Raw genomic sequence first — 15122 nt, 5'->3', positions numbered from 1 at the left:
CAGATAGTATATATCCCAACCCATTGCCTTTAGTATGTCCCCAGAAATCTTCCAGATGCTTCTCTAGCCTTCAACTTATGTAACTTTTAGTAAATACCTTTGTTATCTTAAGTAAATTTCAGGACTTCGCTAGTATTAGTAACCTTCTCTATCTGGAGATCATCAAGTTCCTTCAATTTCTTCGTACTTCTACAACCATTCCTAACTATTTATTTCCATCCTGCACCTCCATCTTAATCTTTTTATTCCTCTGTTATAATATAGTGGATCTTTCCCATTCCTTACCATGTTTAAAGGCACATTTCACACTCCTTAACAATATTGCTTTAAATCATCCCATAGACTTTCTACAATTTACCATTTTTCACTGATCAGAATTACCTTTTAAATATTCCCTCATGCCTATCATATCAACCAATATTTTTATCATGTTGTGACTGCAGCACAGGGAGCGAAACATATCATTCAGGACTGCTCTCTGAGATAAATATTCCCTCATGCCTATCATATCAACCAATATTTTTATCATGTTGTGACTGCAGCACAGGGAGCGAAACATATCATTCAGGACTGCTCTCTGAGATCCTACAGGGGTGAACCTAGTTATTTAGATTCTCAATTTTAATTATATCTATGTGTATTTGTCGTATGATAAAATAAATATTAATAAGGATGGCACAATATATAAGATCTACCCTGGCATTATATTGCACATCATCATTTGTTGCAAAATTTCTGGGAGATTTTGTTCTTTGTCTTCTACTTCTTCTTCTTTACTGAAGTCAGCACATGGTGTGGATTTGGTCCATTTTATGACCAGATGCCCTTGCTGACACCAATCATATACAGTCGAACCTCTCTTCTGCGGACACCATCAGTTCCATGGAACAATGTCCATTACAAGTGGTGTCCGCTGAAACAAGGTTGTAAAATTTAATTGAACATTTGAATGGCAAAGAATATCTACCTTAAATATAAGCATACTAATTTATTTTGATTATTCTAAATTATTTTGAACTAAATATTTGCCTGGGAGATATTAGAAGTCATTTTACAGCCTTTACAAACATTACAGCTTCAGGAAGTATAGTAATTAAGCTTTGTGTGTAAATTTAGCACATTTCCTTTATTGTGATATTCTCAAAAAGGGAATAATGTCTGTTAAACGATTTCATCTTGTTATCCCCGTTCTCATGATCCAGTGTAACACACAAATTCTTCATGTGTTTCAGAATCTCAACTTTTGGATTATTTGCAATTTCTCAATGCTTTTTATTGTAAAATTGGCCCACTCATTCACAGTTTCTTTGCTCAAACACACTTGAATCACTCATATGACCAGCATAACATTCACTTCTGCAAAAATTCACTTTTGCTTTCTTTTCACTCCTCAATTCCTATTTTCCTTCCACTCACTTAATTTTTCATGTTTATTCTTTACAGTTGTAATTATTTGCTGAATGAAGGTGTCCATAAGGCCACGTTTGACTGTATTTATTATTGCATGTTTCTGTGGTGCTTATATTTTCCCGCGTATCAATTTTTCGGGGAGCTTTCTCACTGAAAGTCTCTCCGTACTTTCTGTAATTACACTTTTTCTTGTCTCGAGATCTAAATATGCTCGTCCCTTCTTACTTATGTTTACTGGGTGGCTGAAATGCTACAGTATTTCTGTCTCAACAATTAGCACGTGTCTCTTCCTTGTCAAGTTTCACTGAGTTACCTGACCTCAACCTTATCAGCAACAATTTGAGTTACGAATAGTATGATGCAAGCTAAGTTGGAAAATCCCTTGGTAACTTGTGAGAAAATAGTCACTGGCAGTATTTCCATGTCACTAGAATTCTTAGAATGTACACTAATTAGAAAGTAAGACGACCATAACGCAAGGTTTTGGGAAGAGCCCTGTGCAGAAGGATTAACTTCATGGTTGCTACAGCATTCCTATGTACATTTCTCTCTTTTCCTTGGACTCGAGAGTAGTATAAACATTCAAAAGGAATTCCCGTATGTCTGTTGAATGGTTTTAAGAGAAAGGATGACATACCCGGGTGTAAAAGTAGTGTCTGCTTAAGACAAGTGGATGGGACTAATAGTGATGTCCGCCGTTTGAAATTCACGGTGTCTTTTTAAATGAGGCTTATTTAACACGTGTCTTATGTAAAATAAAATAGGTTCTGTGGAAAAATGTCCTGATAGGGAGGTGTCCACTGAATAAAGGTGTCTGTAAGGGCAGGTTCGACTATTCACTATTGCATGTTTCTGCAGTGTTTGGTAGTGTGGAGTAGTAAGTGTAGATGACGAGAAGTGTATTAAGATGAAAAGAAATACCCATCCCCGAGCCAGAGGAATTAACTAGATGGGATTCTGACTGTCCAGGAATCAAACCTTGGGCCTTCTGAACCAAAGCCCAGTATGCTTCCTATTCAACCAAGGAGCCAGGCTCTTTGACATTTTGCTATTAGACTGATAAAGGAGCATATTAAGAAGGATTCTGACCAAAAAATTAACATGCTAAATCTTTATTTTGGAGCTGAATAACATAATGTTCTCTACTAATCGTACAAACGTGAATTACTTTAACCATGCTCTTAATAGAATCTCAGATGTGCTCAATAGGATTGAGGTCGGATGACCTTCAGGACTAGGAAAGCATTCTCATGTCTGAGGAGTTTTCATTAAAATAATTGGCCACTATTTGGAAATGATTGGCCATTGCATTGTCTTGCTAAGGGAAAAAGTATCCTGCAGGGTGCTGAAGGCAAACTTATGGGTGGACACAAGACCTGACAGCAGGTTCCTGCAACATTTATTGATGAGGGACATTGGCAGATATACCAGAGGTCCCATTTCATTCCACATGAACAGATCTGACATGAGGGTACCACCACCACGACTACCTACTGGTAAGAAGGGCCCATTGTCTCATGTACTGGGTGACACACTCGAACCCTGTCATCATCGTGTACCAACTGGTATTTCAACTCATCTGACAGGTGACTTTTTTCCATACTTCAAAAGTACAAAGGTGGTGTTATTTTGCCCATGTCAGTCATTGTACCTTCTGGTATTTGGTGAGCAGAGGTAGCCCTGTAGGATCGTACTCCTGGACCATGTTGTGAGGTGATGGTTTGGGATGGCATAGCTGCTCACATTTCATTGTTGTCCAGCCTTGAATTTACTAGTGATCTGCTGCATTCTAGGCCTGTCTATTACCTCTTCTCATTCAAGCTAGCCAACAGTGATCTTCATTATCAACATGTTGTACTTCGCAGAAGTTGACCCTGGTGGTGGTGGTGGTGGTGGTGGTGGTGGTGGTGGTTGTGGTATTCCCTGAATCCATGTACTCATAGAACACTCTTGACATGGTGGCCTGTGGAAACCCCAATGCCTGCATGACTTTGAAGATGGTATTATGTACAGTAAAGTGACGAAAAATGTTTATATTTTCAAGGTGAACTCCTGAGGTAAATTGATAGCATGAATCATTGAAGAAGCTTACATTTTTTTTTAAAAATAGTTGTGTTTTCAGTGTCAACACAATACAAAGAAAAATCAAGTGAGCATTAATGTGCTGTTTTCCAAAGTAAAATCTATAAGGAAATATGATGTCTAAATGTATTAATAATTTCTGCAAAAATATATTTGTTCATTGAGAGATTTCATTGAAATTAAGATTAGGATTATATCGTTGGTTTTATATTATGTGAATATTCTTGTAGATATTAAGTAAATTGCCTTTTTGTACATTGTGTAGTATCATTAAATCTTGATGAATAGAAGTGAAATGATGGTTGAAACTAAACCATATGTTCATTCATAGCTGAAAATCAATTTTTTCCAAAGTAAAACCTGTAAAGAAAAATAAAATTAGGATGGAAAGTCAAATGCAACACAGGCTGTATTATCAGACTGGCAGGATTCTGAGCATGATTTCATAGAAAATGACAAATTTGGTACTCTGTTGTGCCAGGAAGTCATGCGAAGTCTTAATCCTCTCAAAATATAGGAAAGCAGCCGATTTAAGTCACTTCCTTTGAAATAACAAATACAGCTTGATGCAACAGATCGTGGAAGGCAGAATAGAAGAAAAACATGAATGTAGGTGAGAAGGTTATCCTGGACGCGGAACCTCCAACAGTGATTCAGTGTCCACAATACAGGAAATACAAAATAGGAAAAAATACTCTATGAATGTTGCCAACCTTCTGTGAGGAGACAGCACGAAAAGAAGAAGAGGTGGAAGAAATAATTGAAAAGGTCTCTGATATACATATGAATATGTTAGAGGGAGAGAAGGGGGAGGGGTTCATGCATGTGTATGTTTTATTGCTTATTTTGGTCAAATATTATATAGCATAAGCTTGAAGTGCTATGATAAGCTGTTTTATAGGTAAGACTGGAAGAAGCTGTTACTTAAGAATCTAAGAATCAGTGAGATACGTACCATTGCTCCCTTTCCTATTAAGTCTAGGTTAAGGACATCATGTTGTGCCCAGAACCCTAATTGGAGTTCGCAGAGGTGCTCATCATTTGGCCAATGACTTAAATCTAGACTGCACCGGGCTTGCAAGCTAGCTTGGGATTTCCAGACAACAAGTCCAAGAGATGACACTGATAATGGTGTATCAGTGAGGATGTCTGTTCCATGTCCAACAGCGCTGCAGACAGGAAGAAATCTATTAATTACTCATTAGGGGAAATGATGAACTCTTAATACAAGTTTTTCATTCAGAAGAATGCTCTTGTTTGAAAGAATTATAAAATACTTGTGAATGCAAGAACAGTTAATCGATTATTGTTGAAAGATTAGTTTTTAAGATTTGAGATAAACACAAAAACTGTATTACCACTCTTGTAATGTAGTATGAGCCATAATTGTTTGTAGGTGTAATGTGCTTTAATATGCCATTAAAATAAAGCCAAAATAGCATAGTTTTGTTATTTATACTTTTACTGACAAAATATGTTACTGGACTTAGTTCCTTTCAACGTGGGACACACAAGAATGCAACTACAAAACTGGTTACATTGTTAACCAAAATGGCATTGAATATGCAGCAGCACGTTACCGTAGCTGCATGGGCGATTGCTTTTCAGAATGATCGTGAGGCTATGAGACGCGAGACATGATTTTAACATAACATTGCTACTGTCAACTGTGGGGAAGTGGATTCAACAACTGCTGACAATAGGAAAAATTCAGAAGGGAAAACCTCCTGGAAGACCTTGCAGCAGCACTGATGCAACAACAACAATAGAAAGGATCGTGGAAGCATTCAGGAATAGCCCCCCCAGAAATTGACATGCCAATGTGCACGTGAACTTGACATCAGTCAGTCCAGTGTGTCTTGTGTTTTGAGACGTGAGAAGTACAGAACTTTCAAACCGATTTCTGTTCGTGAACTGAGTGAAGATGATCCTGACAGGTGGCTGCAATTGTGTGATTTTGTGTTGAGGGAATGTGAAATTGATGAATCTTAGTACAAAAAAATTGCATTTTTCAGATGAAGCTGTGTTCCAGATGAATGGGAATGTTAATCGACACAACTGTCATTATTATGCAAGAGAAAATCCTAAAATTATTCAAGAGGAGCATATGAAATGTGGATCAGTGACAGTTTAGGCATGCAAATTTTGGGAGAGACAGTTTACGATGAGAGGTGTTATGAAATTGTCAATGAAGTTGTGGTGCCAGCGATGCAAAGTGCTCAGCAGCAACATTTTGTATTCCAGAAGGATGGTGCACCCCCTCACTACATTATTGCAGGAGGGGGCCGACAGAATGGCCAGCTCACTCTCCCGATCTCACAGCCTGTGGTTATTGGTTGTGGGGGCATTTGAAGGAGAAAGTTTACGCTCGAAAACCACGAGACATCGACATGCTGAAAACAGTAATTGAGGAAGAAATTCATGCTACACCATTGTGCATGTATCAGAAAGCAATGAGTTATTCTCCAAAGGGCTGTTGACAGCAAACAGTTTGAGGCAGTTATGTGACTTGATATTGTAGATTTTTTTTGTTGCGTGTTGATATTGTCAGGCCTTGATTATCTAACAGGGTCATTCTTTTATCTGTAAGGGTTATAATTAAACATAAGCAATCAGTCAAACATATAACTGTATTTCTGACTTACCCTGTATATGAAGGTATGAAAAGAAAAGGTTGCATGCAAGAAATAACTGTTATTTTCCTCAGAGATCACATGTAATTTGTTTATTATTTTCTTATCTAGTATTTTTCAATGACCCCATTATTAATACAACAGCTGTTCTGAGGTCACAAATATTGAACAACAAAACAAGTCATACTGTTAGAAAAGACATGTAATGCATTTTCACCGGGCTGAGTGGCTCAGATGGACAAGGCGCTGGTTTATTGAGCCCAAGTTGATAGGTTTGTTCCTGACTCAATCCAGTGGTATTTGAAGGTGCTCAAAGTCGTCAGCCCTGTGTCGGGAGATTTACTGGCATGTTAAACAACTCCTGAGGGCGAAATTCTGGCACTCCTGCGTCTCTGAAAACTGTAAATATAGTGACTGGGATGTAAAACCATTATCATTATTAATGCATTTTCATTGAAACGGCCATTATAGTACCTTATCAAAACACGCTTTACTTGCCTCAGAAGCTGTTTAATAATGATGAACTTTTCTTGAGAATGTTCTGTTTTGTTGATTTGATTGCTACTTGTCCTTCCTCATAGGTCTTCCTCAGATTATTCATATGTGATCCATGTCTTTGCCCAAGCTGAAATGTGTAATGGACTAAGCTCCAAATGAAGGGACAAGCAACCACTCTGCCAGAATGACCTGCAGAATACTGGAACTTGGAGAACAATACAGGAGCAAATGCTGTTTTTGAGCTTCTAGGAACATTCCTCTTTGTTGATATCACCCGAGAGTTGTTTTCATTTAATGCTTCGGTCACCATGCATCCACATCAATGATGTCAGTTTCTTCCACCATTTTTATTGTAACATCCCTTTTTTTGCATTAGCAATGACTATACAGTATTGTTTTTGGAGTGTAGATTCTTTTTCAGCGCTTAATTTGTTTCTTGAAAACACCAAGGCAGGAAGAAATGACCTTTAATAGGAAACGGTGAATAATTTCCTCAAATTATTTATTTTTGACCAAACCTGCTCATCTATACAAGTAAAAGTGAAGTTTCTTCATGCCTGGTTTAATCTTGATGGTGATAAGAGGCCAATATGAATGTGCACACTTCATTGGCCCCTTTCTTGGCCTGCCATTCATGATATATGTAATGTATACTCTGCAGCTAGTCTTGGAGGTTGTGTATAGTATAGGTAAATACATCTATCCGTAGCTGCCTTAGAATATCTCCTGAACAGGTGTGTGAGGTAGGCATATAGTAAAATTCAACACAGACTGTATCATCAGATTAACAGGATTCTGAGCATGACTTCATAGAAGAATAACGTTTGTGACTTTTGGGTTTGTAAATGCTTAGCTCACTTGCTGCTTTAATCTTTGTATCTGACATGAATCCCTACTGATCTGCATTTAGGCAGTCGCCCAGGTGGCAGATTTCCTATCTGTTGTTTTCCTAGCCTTTTCTTAAATGACTGCAAAGAAATTGGAAAATTATTGAACATATCTCTTCATAAGTTATTCCAATCCCTAATTCCCCTTCCTATAACGAATATTTGCCCCAATTTGTCCTCTTGAATTTCAGCTTTATCTTCATATTGTGATCTTTCCTACTTTTAAGGACACCACTCAAACTTATTCGTCTACTGATGTCATTCCACGCCATCTCTCCACTGACAGCTTTGAACATACCACTTATAATACCAATACAGTTGGTCCGTTATTGGACATAATAAATATTCCAGCTAACTCATTCCTGGTTGCCAGCGTTTCACCCCATTGTGCTAAGTTGGGCTTATTAGTTGGTAAATAGCACACCTACTAAGACGCATGGCTAGTGAATACCATGGAGGTTGCTGCCTAGGCTACTTGGAGCCACCAGCAGGATCAATACACTATGAGAGACTTTGTCTCATTTTCAAAAATTGATGCTTGCCTGGTCATCAGATGATACAGATGTTGATTCCCATAGGGAACTTGAAATATTTGTTCCAAATGGGTAAATTTATAATACTAATATAGTTGGTCCGTTATTGGACATTATAAATTTTCTTGGTAGGTGTGCTATTTACCAACTGATGAGCCCAACTTAGCACACTGGGGCGAAACACTGGCAACCAGGAATGAGTTAGCTGGAAAATTTATAATGTCCAATAACGGACCAACTATTGGTATTGTAAATTTACTCATTTGGGACCAATACTTCAAGTTCCCTATGGGAATCAACATCTGTATCAACATACCACTCAGTCGAGCAGCTCGTCTTCTTTCTCCCAAGTCTTCCTAGCCCAAACTTCGCAACATATTTGTAACGTTACTCTTTTATCAGAAATCATCCAGAACAAATCGAGCTGCTTTTCTTTGGATTTTTTCCAGTTCTTGAATCAAGTAATACTGATGAGGATCTCATACACTGGAACTATACTTTATTTGGGGTCTTACCAGAGACTTATATGCCCTCTCCTTTACATCCTTACTACAACCCCTAAATACCCTCATAACCATATGCAGAGGTCTGTACCCTTTATTCACAATTATATTTATGTGATTATCCCAATGACGATCTTTCCTACCGGGCAAGTTAGCCGTGCAGTTAGGGGCGCGTGGCTGTGAGCTTGCATATTGCATAAGACCAATTTAATGTTTTTTGCCCGTATTGAACTTACTAATAATAGTTACAATTTCTTGTTTTTATGACCACCTTATTCGATACATAAAAATACTAACAGAAATATATTTTTTCAATCATAATACAGTTAATACAAATAAAGATGGATATCAGGGTTCTGGAATATATAGATTAACATGCACACAGTGCAAGTTTTTCATAAGTTGGCCAGACTGGGCGTAGTTTTATCACAAGATATGTGGGACACTGTGTTGTTGTTGTTGTTGTTGTTGTTGTTGTTGTTGTTGTTGTGTGTTTGAGTCATCAGTCCATAGACTGGTTTGATGCAGCTCTCCATGCCACCCTATCCTGTGCTAACCTTTTCATTTCTACGTAACTATTGCATCCTACATCTGCTCTAATCTGCTTGTCATATTCATACCTTGGTCTACCCCTACCGTTCTTACCACCTACACTTCCTTCAAAAACCAACTGAACAAGTCCTGGGTGTCTTAAGATGTGTCCTATCATTCTAACTCTTCTTCTCATCAAATTTAGCCAAATCGATCTCCTCTCACCAATTCGATTTAGTATCTCTTCATTCGTGATTCGATCTATCCATCTCACCTTCAACATTCTTCTGTAACACCACATTTCAAAAGCGTCTATTCTCTTTCTTTCTGAGCTAGTTATCGTCCATGTTTCACTTCCATACAATGCCACGCTCCATATGAAAGTCTTCAAAAACATCTTTCTGACTTTGATATCAATGTTTGAAGTGAGCAAATTTCTTTTCTTAACCTCTTAACTGGGCATGACGAATATATTCGTACTCGTATTTTACCGCGAATATCTCCTGGGTATGAAGAGCTACTTTGCTGCATTGTGTATTGTCTTATGAATTGAGGTTTTTCCCACTCGATGACAGCAAATACCACATGTCACGCTTCTTGAAGCTTATTTGTTTTTATTTTACAACTGTGCTGTGCTACTTGTCCGCAGTAGGCCAAATATGACAGCATCTAGTTCAAAGCGTAAGTTCAAAACGCTCGAAGAAGATGAGATTATTCAACACTTAGAGAATGATTCTGACGATTTACCTTCTCAGAAATCTAAAGATCAGTGGTTTGATACAAATGAAGGTGAGTCCGATAGTGAAAGTGGTTCAGAAAGTGAGAATGAAGAACAAGGAGAACAACATGACGAATCGGATGAGGGCGAAGTGCTGGACATGTTTCAACCTTTCCCGCCGCGTAGTGTTTCACGTCAGAAATTCGTATTTTCTGGTGCTTTTGGTGTAAATGTGGACTTCGACGATGAATCCAATGTGCTGGAATATTTTGAACGGTTCATAGGTGATGATATGTTTCAACTTATTGCCGAACAGACCAATGTGTATGCTGAACAAGGTTTTAGAAGCCCATCCGAACTTGAAACCATGGTCACTAGCGAGAGATTGGGTGGATACAAATCCAACTGACATAAAAGCTCTAATTGGACTTCTAATGCTGCAAAGGATTGTTCATAAGCCAGAAAACAGTATGTACTTCTCAAAAACGGGGAAGTATCGCAACCCCTTACTTTCCGAAAATTATCTCTGAGACAAATCACTGCAGTTCTAGTGAGTTAATGACGTAACGGACCGTGATGTTAATATAAAATCATTCACATTGTCACTAGCATGATGTGCAATTCGTAAATATTCCTTTCTTTTATTTGTTTTAATTTTAGGTGGTAATATATGAACAAAACACTCAAATTTGTGTAAACCAGGTAAATGACCTTGCAGTTAATGAAAAACGGTTCAGAATGTCACATGCATGATATGATATATATAAATACCCCTTGCTTTTATTTGTTTCAACTTTCGGCTATAAAATATGGGTCAAACTCGGAAATTCCAAACAGGTAAATGACCTTGCAGTTAATGTAAAAATGGTTCAACATTTCTCTAACATTAAAATTAATTAATTAAGATGCATTAGAATGATATTAGTGATATAACTAACTTTTCTGAATATCCTACCGTGTAACAACCATCTGCTGAAAAAATACACAGGGCAGGTTACACCAAGCACATTTATAATACCCAGTTAAGAGGTTAAGAAAGCTCTTCCTTGCTTGTGCTAGTCTGCATTTTATGTCCTCCTTACTTCTGCCATCGTTAGTTATTTTACTACCCAAGTAACAATATTCATCTACTTCCTTTAAGACTTCATTTCCTAATCTAACGTTTCCTACATCAGCTGCCTTCATTCGACTGCACTGCATTACTTTTGTTTTGGACTTATTTATTTTCATCTGGTACTCTTTACCCAAGACTTCATCCATACCATTCAGCAACTTCTCGAGATCTTCTGCAGTCTCAGATACAATAACAATATCATCGGCAAATCTCAAGGTTTTGATTTCCTCTCCTTGGACTGTGATTCCCTTTCAAAATTTCTCTTTGATTTCCTTTATTGCCTGTTCTATGTAAACATTGAAAAGGAGAGGGGACAAACTGCAGCCTTGCCTCACTCCTTCCTGGATTGCAGCTGCTTTTTCAAAGCCCTCGATTCTTATCACTGCAGACTGATTTTTATACAGATTGTAGATAATTCTTTATTCTCGGTATCTGATCCCTATCATCTTCAAAATCATAAATAGCTTGGTCCAATCAACATTATCGAATGCCTTTTCTAGATCTATGAATGCCATGTACGTGGGCTTGTCCTTCTTGATTTGATTCTCTAAGATCAGACGTAAAGTCAGGATTGCTTCACGTGTTCCTACATTTCTTCTGAAGCCAAATTGATCTTCTCCCAACTCAGCTTCAACGTGTTTTTCCATTCTTCTGTAAATAATACGTGTTAACATTTTGCAGGCATGAGATACTGAACTAATGGTTCGGTAGTTTTCACACCTGTCAGCACCGGCTTTCTTGGGAATAGGTATAACAACATTCTGCCGAAAATCGGATGGGACTTCTCCTGTCTCATACATCTTGCGCACTAAATGAAATAACCTTGCCATGCTGGTTTCTCCTAAGGCAGTCAGTAATTCAGAGGGAAGGTTATCAATTCCAGGTGCCTTGTTCCTATTTAGGTCACTCACAGCTCTGTCAAACTCTGACCTCAAAATTGGGTCTCCCATTTCATCAGCATCAACAGCCTCTTCATGTTCCAGAACTAAATTATCTACATCTTTACCCTGATACAACTGTTGGATATGCTCCTGCCATCTTTCTGCTTTGTCTTCTTTCCCTAGAAGTGGCTTTCCATCTGAGCTCTTAATATTCATACACCTAGATTTCCTTTCTGCAAAGGTTTCCTTGATTTTCCTGTATGCAGCATCTACGTTTCCCAGGACCATACAGCCTTCGACATCTTTGCACTTCTCCTTCAGCCATTCTTCCTTAGCTACCTTGCACTTTCTACCCACTTGATTCTTTAATCGCCTGTATTCTTTTCTGCCCTCTTCATTTCTAGCATTCTTATATTTTCGTCATTCATCAATCAGGTCTAGTATCTCCTGAGTTATCCACTGATTCTTAGTTGATCTTTTCTTCCTTCCTAACATTTCTTCAGCAGCCCTACTGACTTCATTTTTCATGACTCTCCACTCTTCCTCTATAGTGTTTCCTTCAGCCTTTTCATTTAGTCCTTGTGCAACATGTTCCTTGAAACAATCCCTCACACTCTTTTCTTTCAACTTGTCTAGATCCCATCTTTTTGCATTCTTTCCTTTCTTCAATTTCTTCAACTTCAGATGGCATTTCATGACCAACAAGTTGTGGTCAGAGTCCACGTCTGCTCCTGGGAAAGTTTTGCAATCCAACACCTGGTTTCTGAATCTCTGCCTAATCATAATGAAGTCTATTTGATACCTTCCAGTGTCTCCAGGTCTCGTCCACGTATACAGCCGTCGTTTGTGGTGTTTGAACCAAGTATTGGCAAGTACTAAATTATGATCAGTGCAGAATTCAACCAGCCGACTTCCTCTTTTGTTCCTTTGTCCCAATCCAAATTCTCCTACTGTACTACCTTCTCTTCCTTGGCCTACCACTGCATTCCAGTCTCCAATCACAATTAGATTCTCGTCACCTTTTACATATTGTATTAAATCTTCTATCTCCTGATATATTCTTTCGATTTCTTCATCATCCGCTGAACTAGTAGGCATATAGACCTGCACTATTGTGGTGGGCATTGGTTTGTTGTCTATCTGGTCATAGTAGCTTACCCGCTGCCCTATTTTCTTATTCATTATTAAACCAACTCCTGCATTTCCCCTGTTTGATTTTGTATTGATAATTCGGTAGTCACCTGACCAAAAATCTTGTTCTTCCTGCCGACGTACTTCACTTATACCAACTACATCTAACTTTAGCCTATCCATCTCCCTTTTCAGATTCTCTAACCTACCACAACGATTCAAACTTCTAACATTCCACGCTCCGACTCGCAGAATGTCAGTATCCATCTTCCTGATGATCGCCCCCTCTCGTGCAGTTCACACCCGGAGATCCGAATGGGGAACTAGTTTACCTCCGGAATATTTTACCCGGGAGGAAGTTATCATCAGTACACCATTCATACAGAGAGAGAGAGAGCTGCATGTCCTCGAGAGGTAGTTACGGCTGTAGTTTCCTGTTGCTTTCAGCCGTGTAGCAGTATCAACACTGCTAAGCCATGTTGAGTATTATTACAAGGCCGTATCAGTCAATCATCTAGACTGCCGCCCTTGCAACTACCGAAAGGCTGCTACCCCCCTTTCGATGAACCATTCGTTAGTCTGGTCCCTCAACAGATACCCATCCGATATGGTTGCATCTGCGGCTCGGCTATCTGCATCATTGGAACACGCAAGCCTCCCCACCACGGCAAGGTCACATGGTTCGTAGAGGAGGTGTGGAACACTATAACACATTAAAACATAATAAGTATTCCAGAATGGCTAACCACAAGAAAGAGACTGGCCATCAATTTAGTACAATAGACAGAGACCTCAAGATAATAAAAAGAATTGAAAAAGGAAAGTTAGTGACCGAATATGAAAACATTTATACTTGTTTAGATCAGTACTTCAATAAGGAAAAAAACCTAAACGATGTAATCGAAATAAAAAACCCATTAATAGAACAATTACTAAAATTGCTACAAGTTTTAAATCAGATAACAGTAAAAATTTTAAAATTTTCAACTATTACCTTCTAATATGTCAACAAATACAACTCCCACCTTGAATATACATAGAGACCCCCCTCCACAAATTAAGCCAGCTTTCAATAACCGGCCCACACCCCCTTCCCCTACATCCCCTACTTGTCCTCTTCAGTTTATACCAGTACCCAACGCTCCGCTCACAAATCCTTCTCCTTCCCCACCTACTCGCCCTCCACATTGAAGCTAGCATCCAATACCTGGCCCACACTCCCTTCCCTTACGTCATCTACTTGTCCTCCTCACGTTATGCCAGTACCCAACGCTCTGCCCACAGCTCCTTCTCCTTCCCCACATACTTGCCCTCCACTACACCCGCCCTATACATATAACACAAGAAGTAAGAACATGAAGACAAAAGGTCTCAGTACTGCAGCAAGCACGGCTAAGCACTAAAGCGTGACATAAAAAGGGGTAAGTGATGTTTCAACCTTAAAAATCTATATAAACGATTACAAACCATCACACTCATAACATTCTTTTGTTACAGACATATTCATCCATAATGTTGCAGTAAACAGCACACCAACAACTAAGTAACAAATATTCGTGTCCCTTTTAACCATGTTTTAACAACAAACAGACCAGTAAAAATTGGCCGACTCAAATCAGTTGGGGGATTGGCGAAGACGACAAGTATGATACATACAACAGATTACAAACCTCCAATGTTCCATTTTTTAATAATGGTGTAGTTCTCATCGAACAAGAATATATTGCAAGTTTAATCTTCTAATTCATTAATCTTCATATGAACATTTATACTTTGATAAATAACTTAACACTAGCAGTGTTAGAAAAAATGGGAATTTTTAGCCATATCTTAAAATTTAATTGGCACATTACTATGAGTTGGACATCAACTTCCTGTGATTAACGTCTAGTCTATTATAGACCCATTTTAATTGTTACTTCTTCCTGTTAATTTTTTTATATAGTAATGATATTGTATAATAACATTTTAATGAACAAATAATTGTAAAATAAGGTTTAATACAATGACTCAACCTTGAGATAATTGTACAAAATGGCTGAAGATGCTCCACACAATGAGCAAAACATGTCCCATTTAATGTTTGTATTGTGGTAAATGTCCTTTTAGAGACAATAAACATTTTTATGTATTGAATAAGGTGGTCACAAAAACAAGAAATTGTAACTATCGTGAGCTTGCATCCGGGAGATAGTGGGTTA

General features: G+C 38.3%; 2 protein-coding genes across 7 annotated transcripts in view; one reads left to right on the top strand and one right to left on the bottom strand.

Moving 5' to 3' along the window:
• Use1 (Vesicle transport protein Use1) overlaps window positions 1–15122 on the top strand; it is a 195817-nt gene that overhangs the window by 68515 nt on the left and 112180 nt on the right. The gene's annotated exons all lie outside the window — the stretch shown is intronic.
• LOC136871922 (acetylcholine receptor subunit beta-like 2) overlaps window positions 1–15122 on the bottom strand; it is a 116894-nt gene that overhangs the window by 40640 nt on the left and 61132 nt on the right. For both annotated transcript variants that reach the window (XM_067145650.2, XM_067145651.2), the window contains exon 6: window positions 4448–4661. In XM_067145650.2, coding sequence (XP_067001751.2) covers window positions 4448–4661 — 214 coding nt within the window. The remainder of the gene's footprint in view (window positions 1–4447; window positions 4662–15122) is intronic.

Source organism: Anabrus simplex, chromosome 4 (assembly GCF_040414725.1).
Source record: "Anabrus simplex isolate iqAnaSimp1 chromosome 4, ASM4041472v1, whole genome shotgun sequence".
NCBI classification, from domain to species: Eukaryota; Metazoa; Arthropoda; class Insecta; order Orthoptera; family Tettigoniidae; genus Anabrus; species Anabrus simplex.
This window is presented reverse-complemented; position numbering and strand designations above follow the sequence as displayed.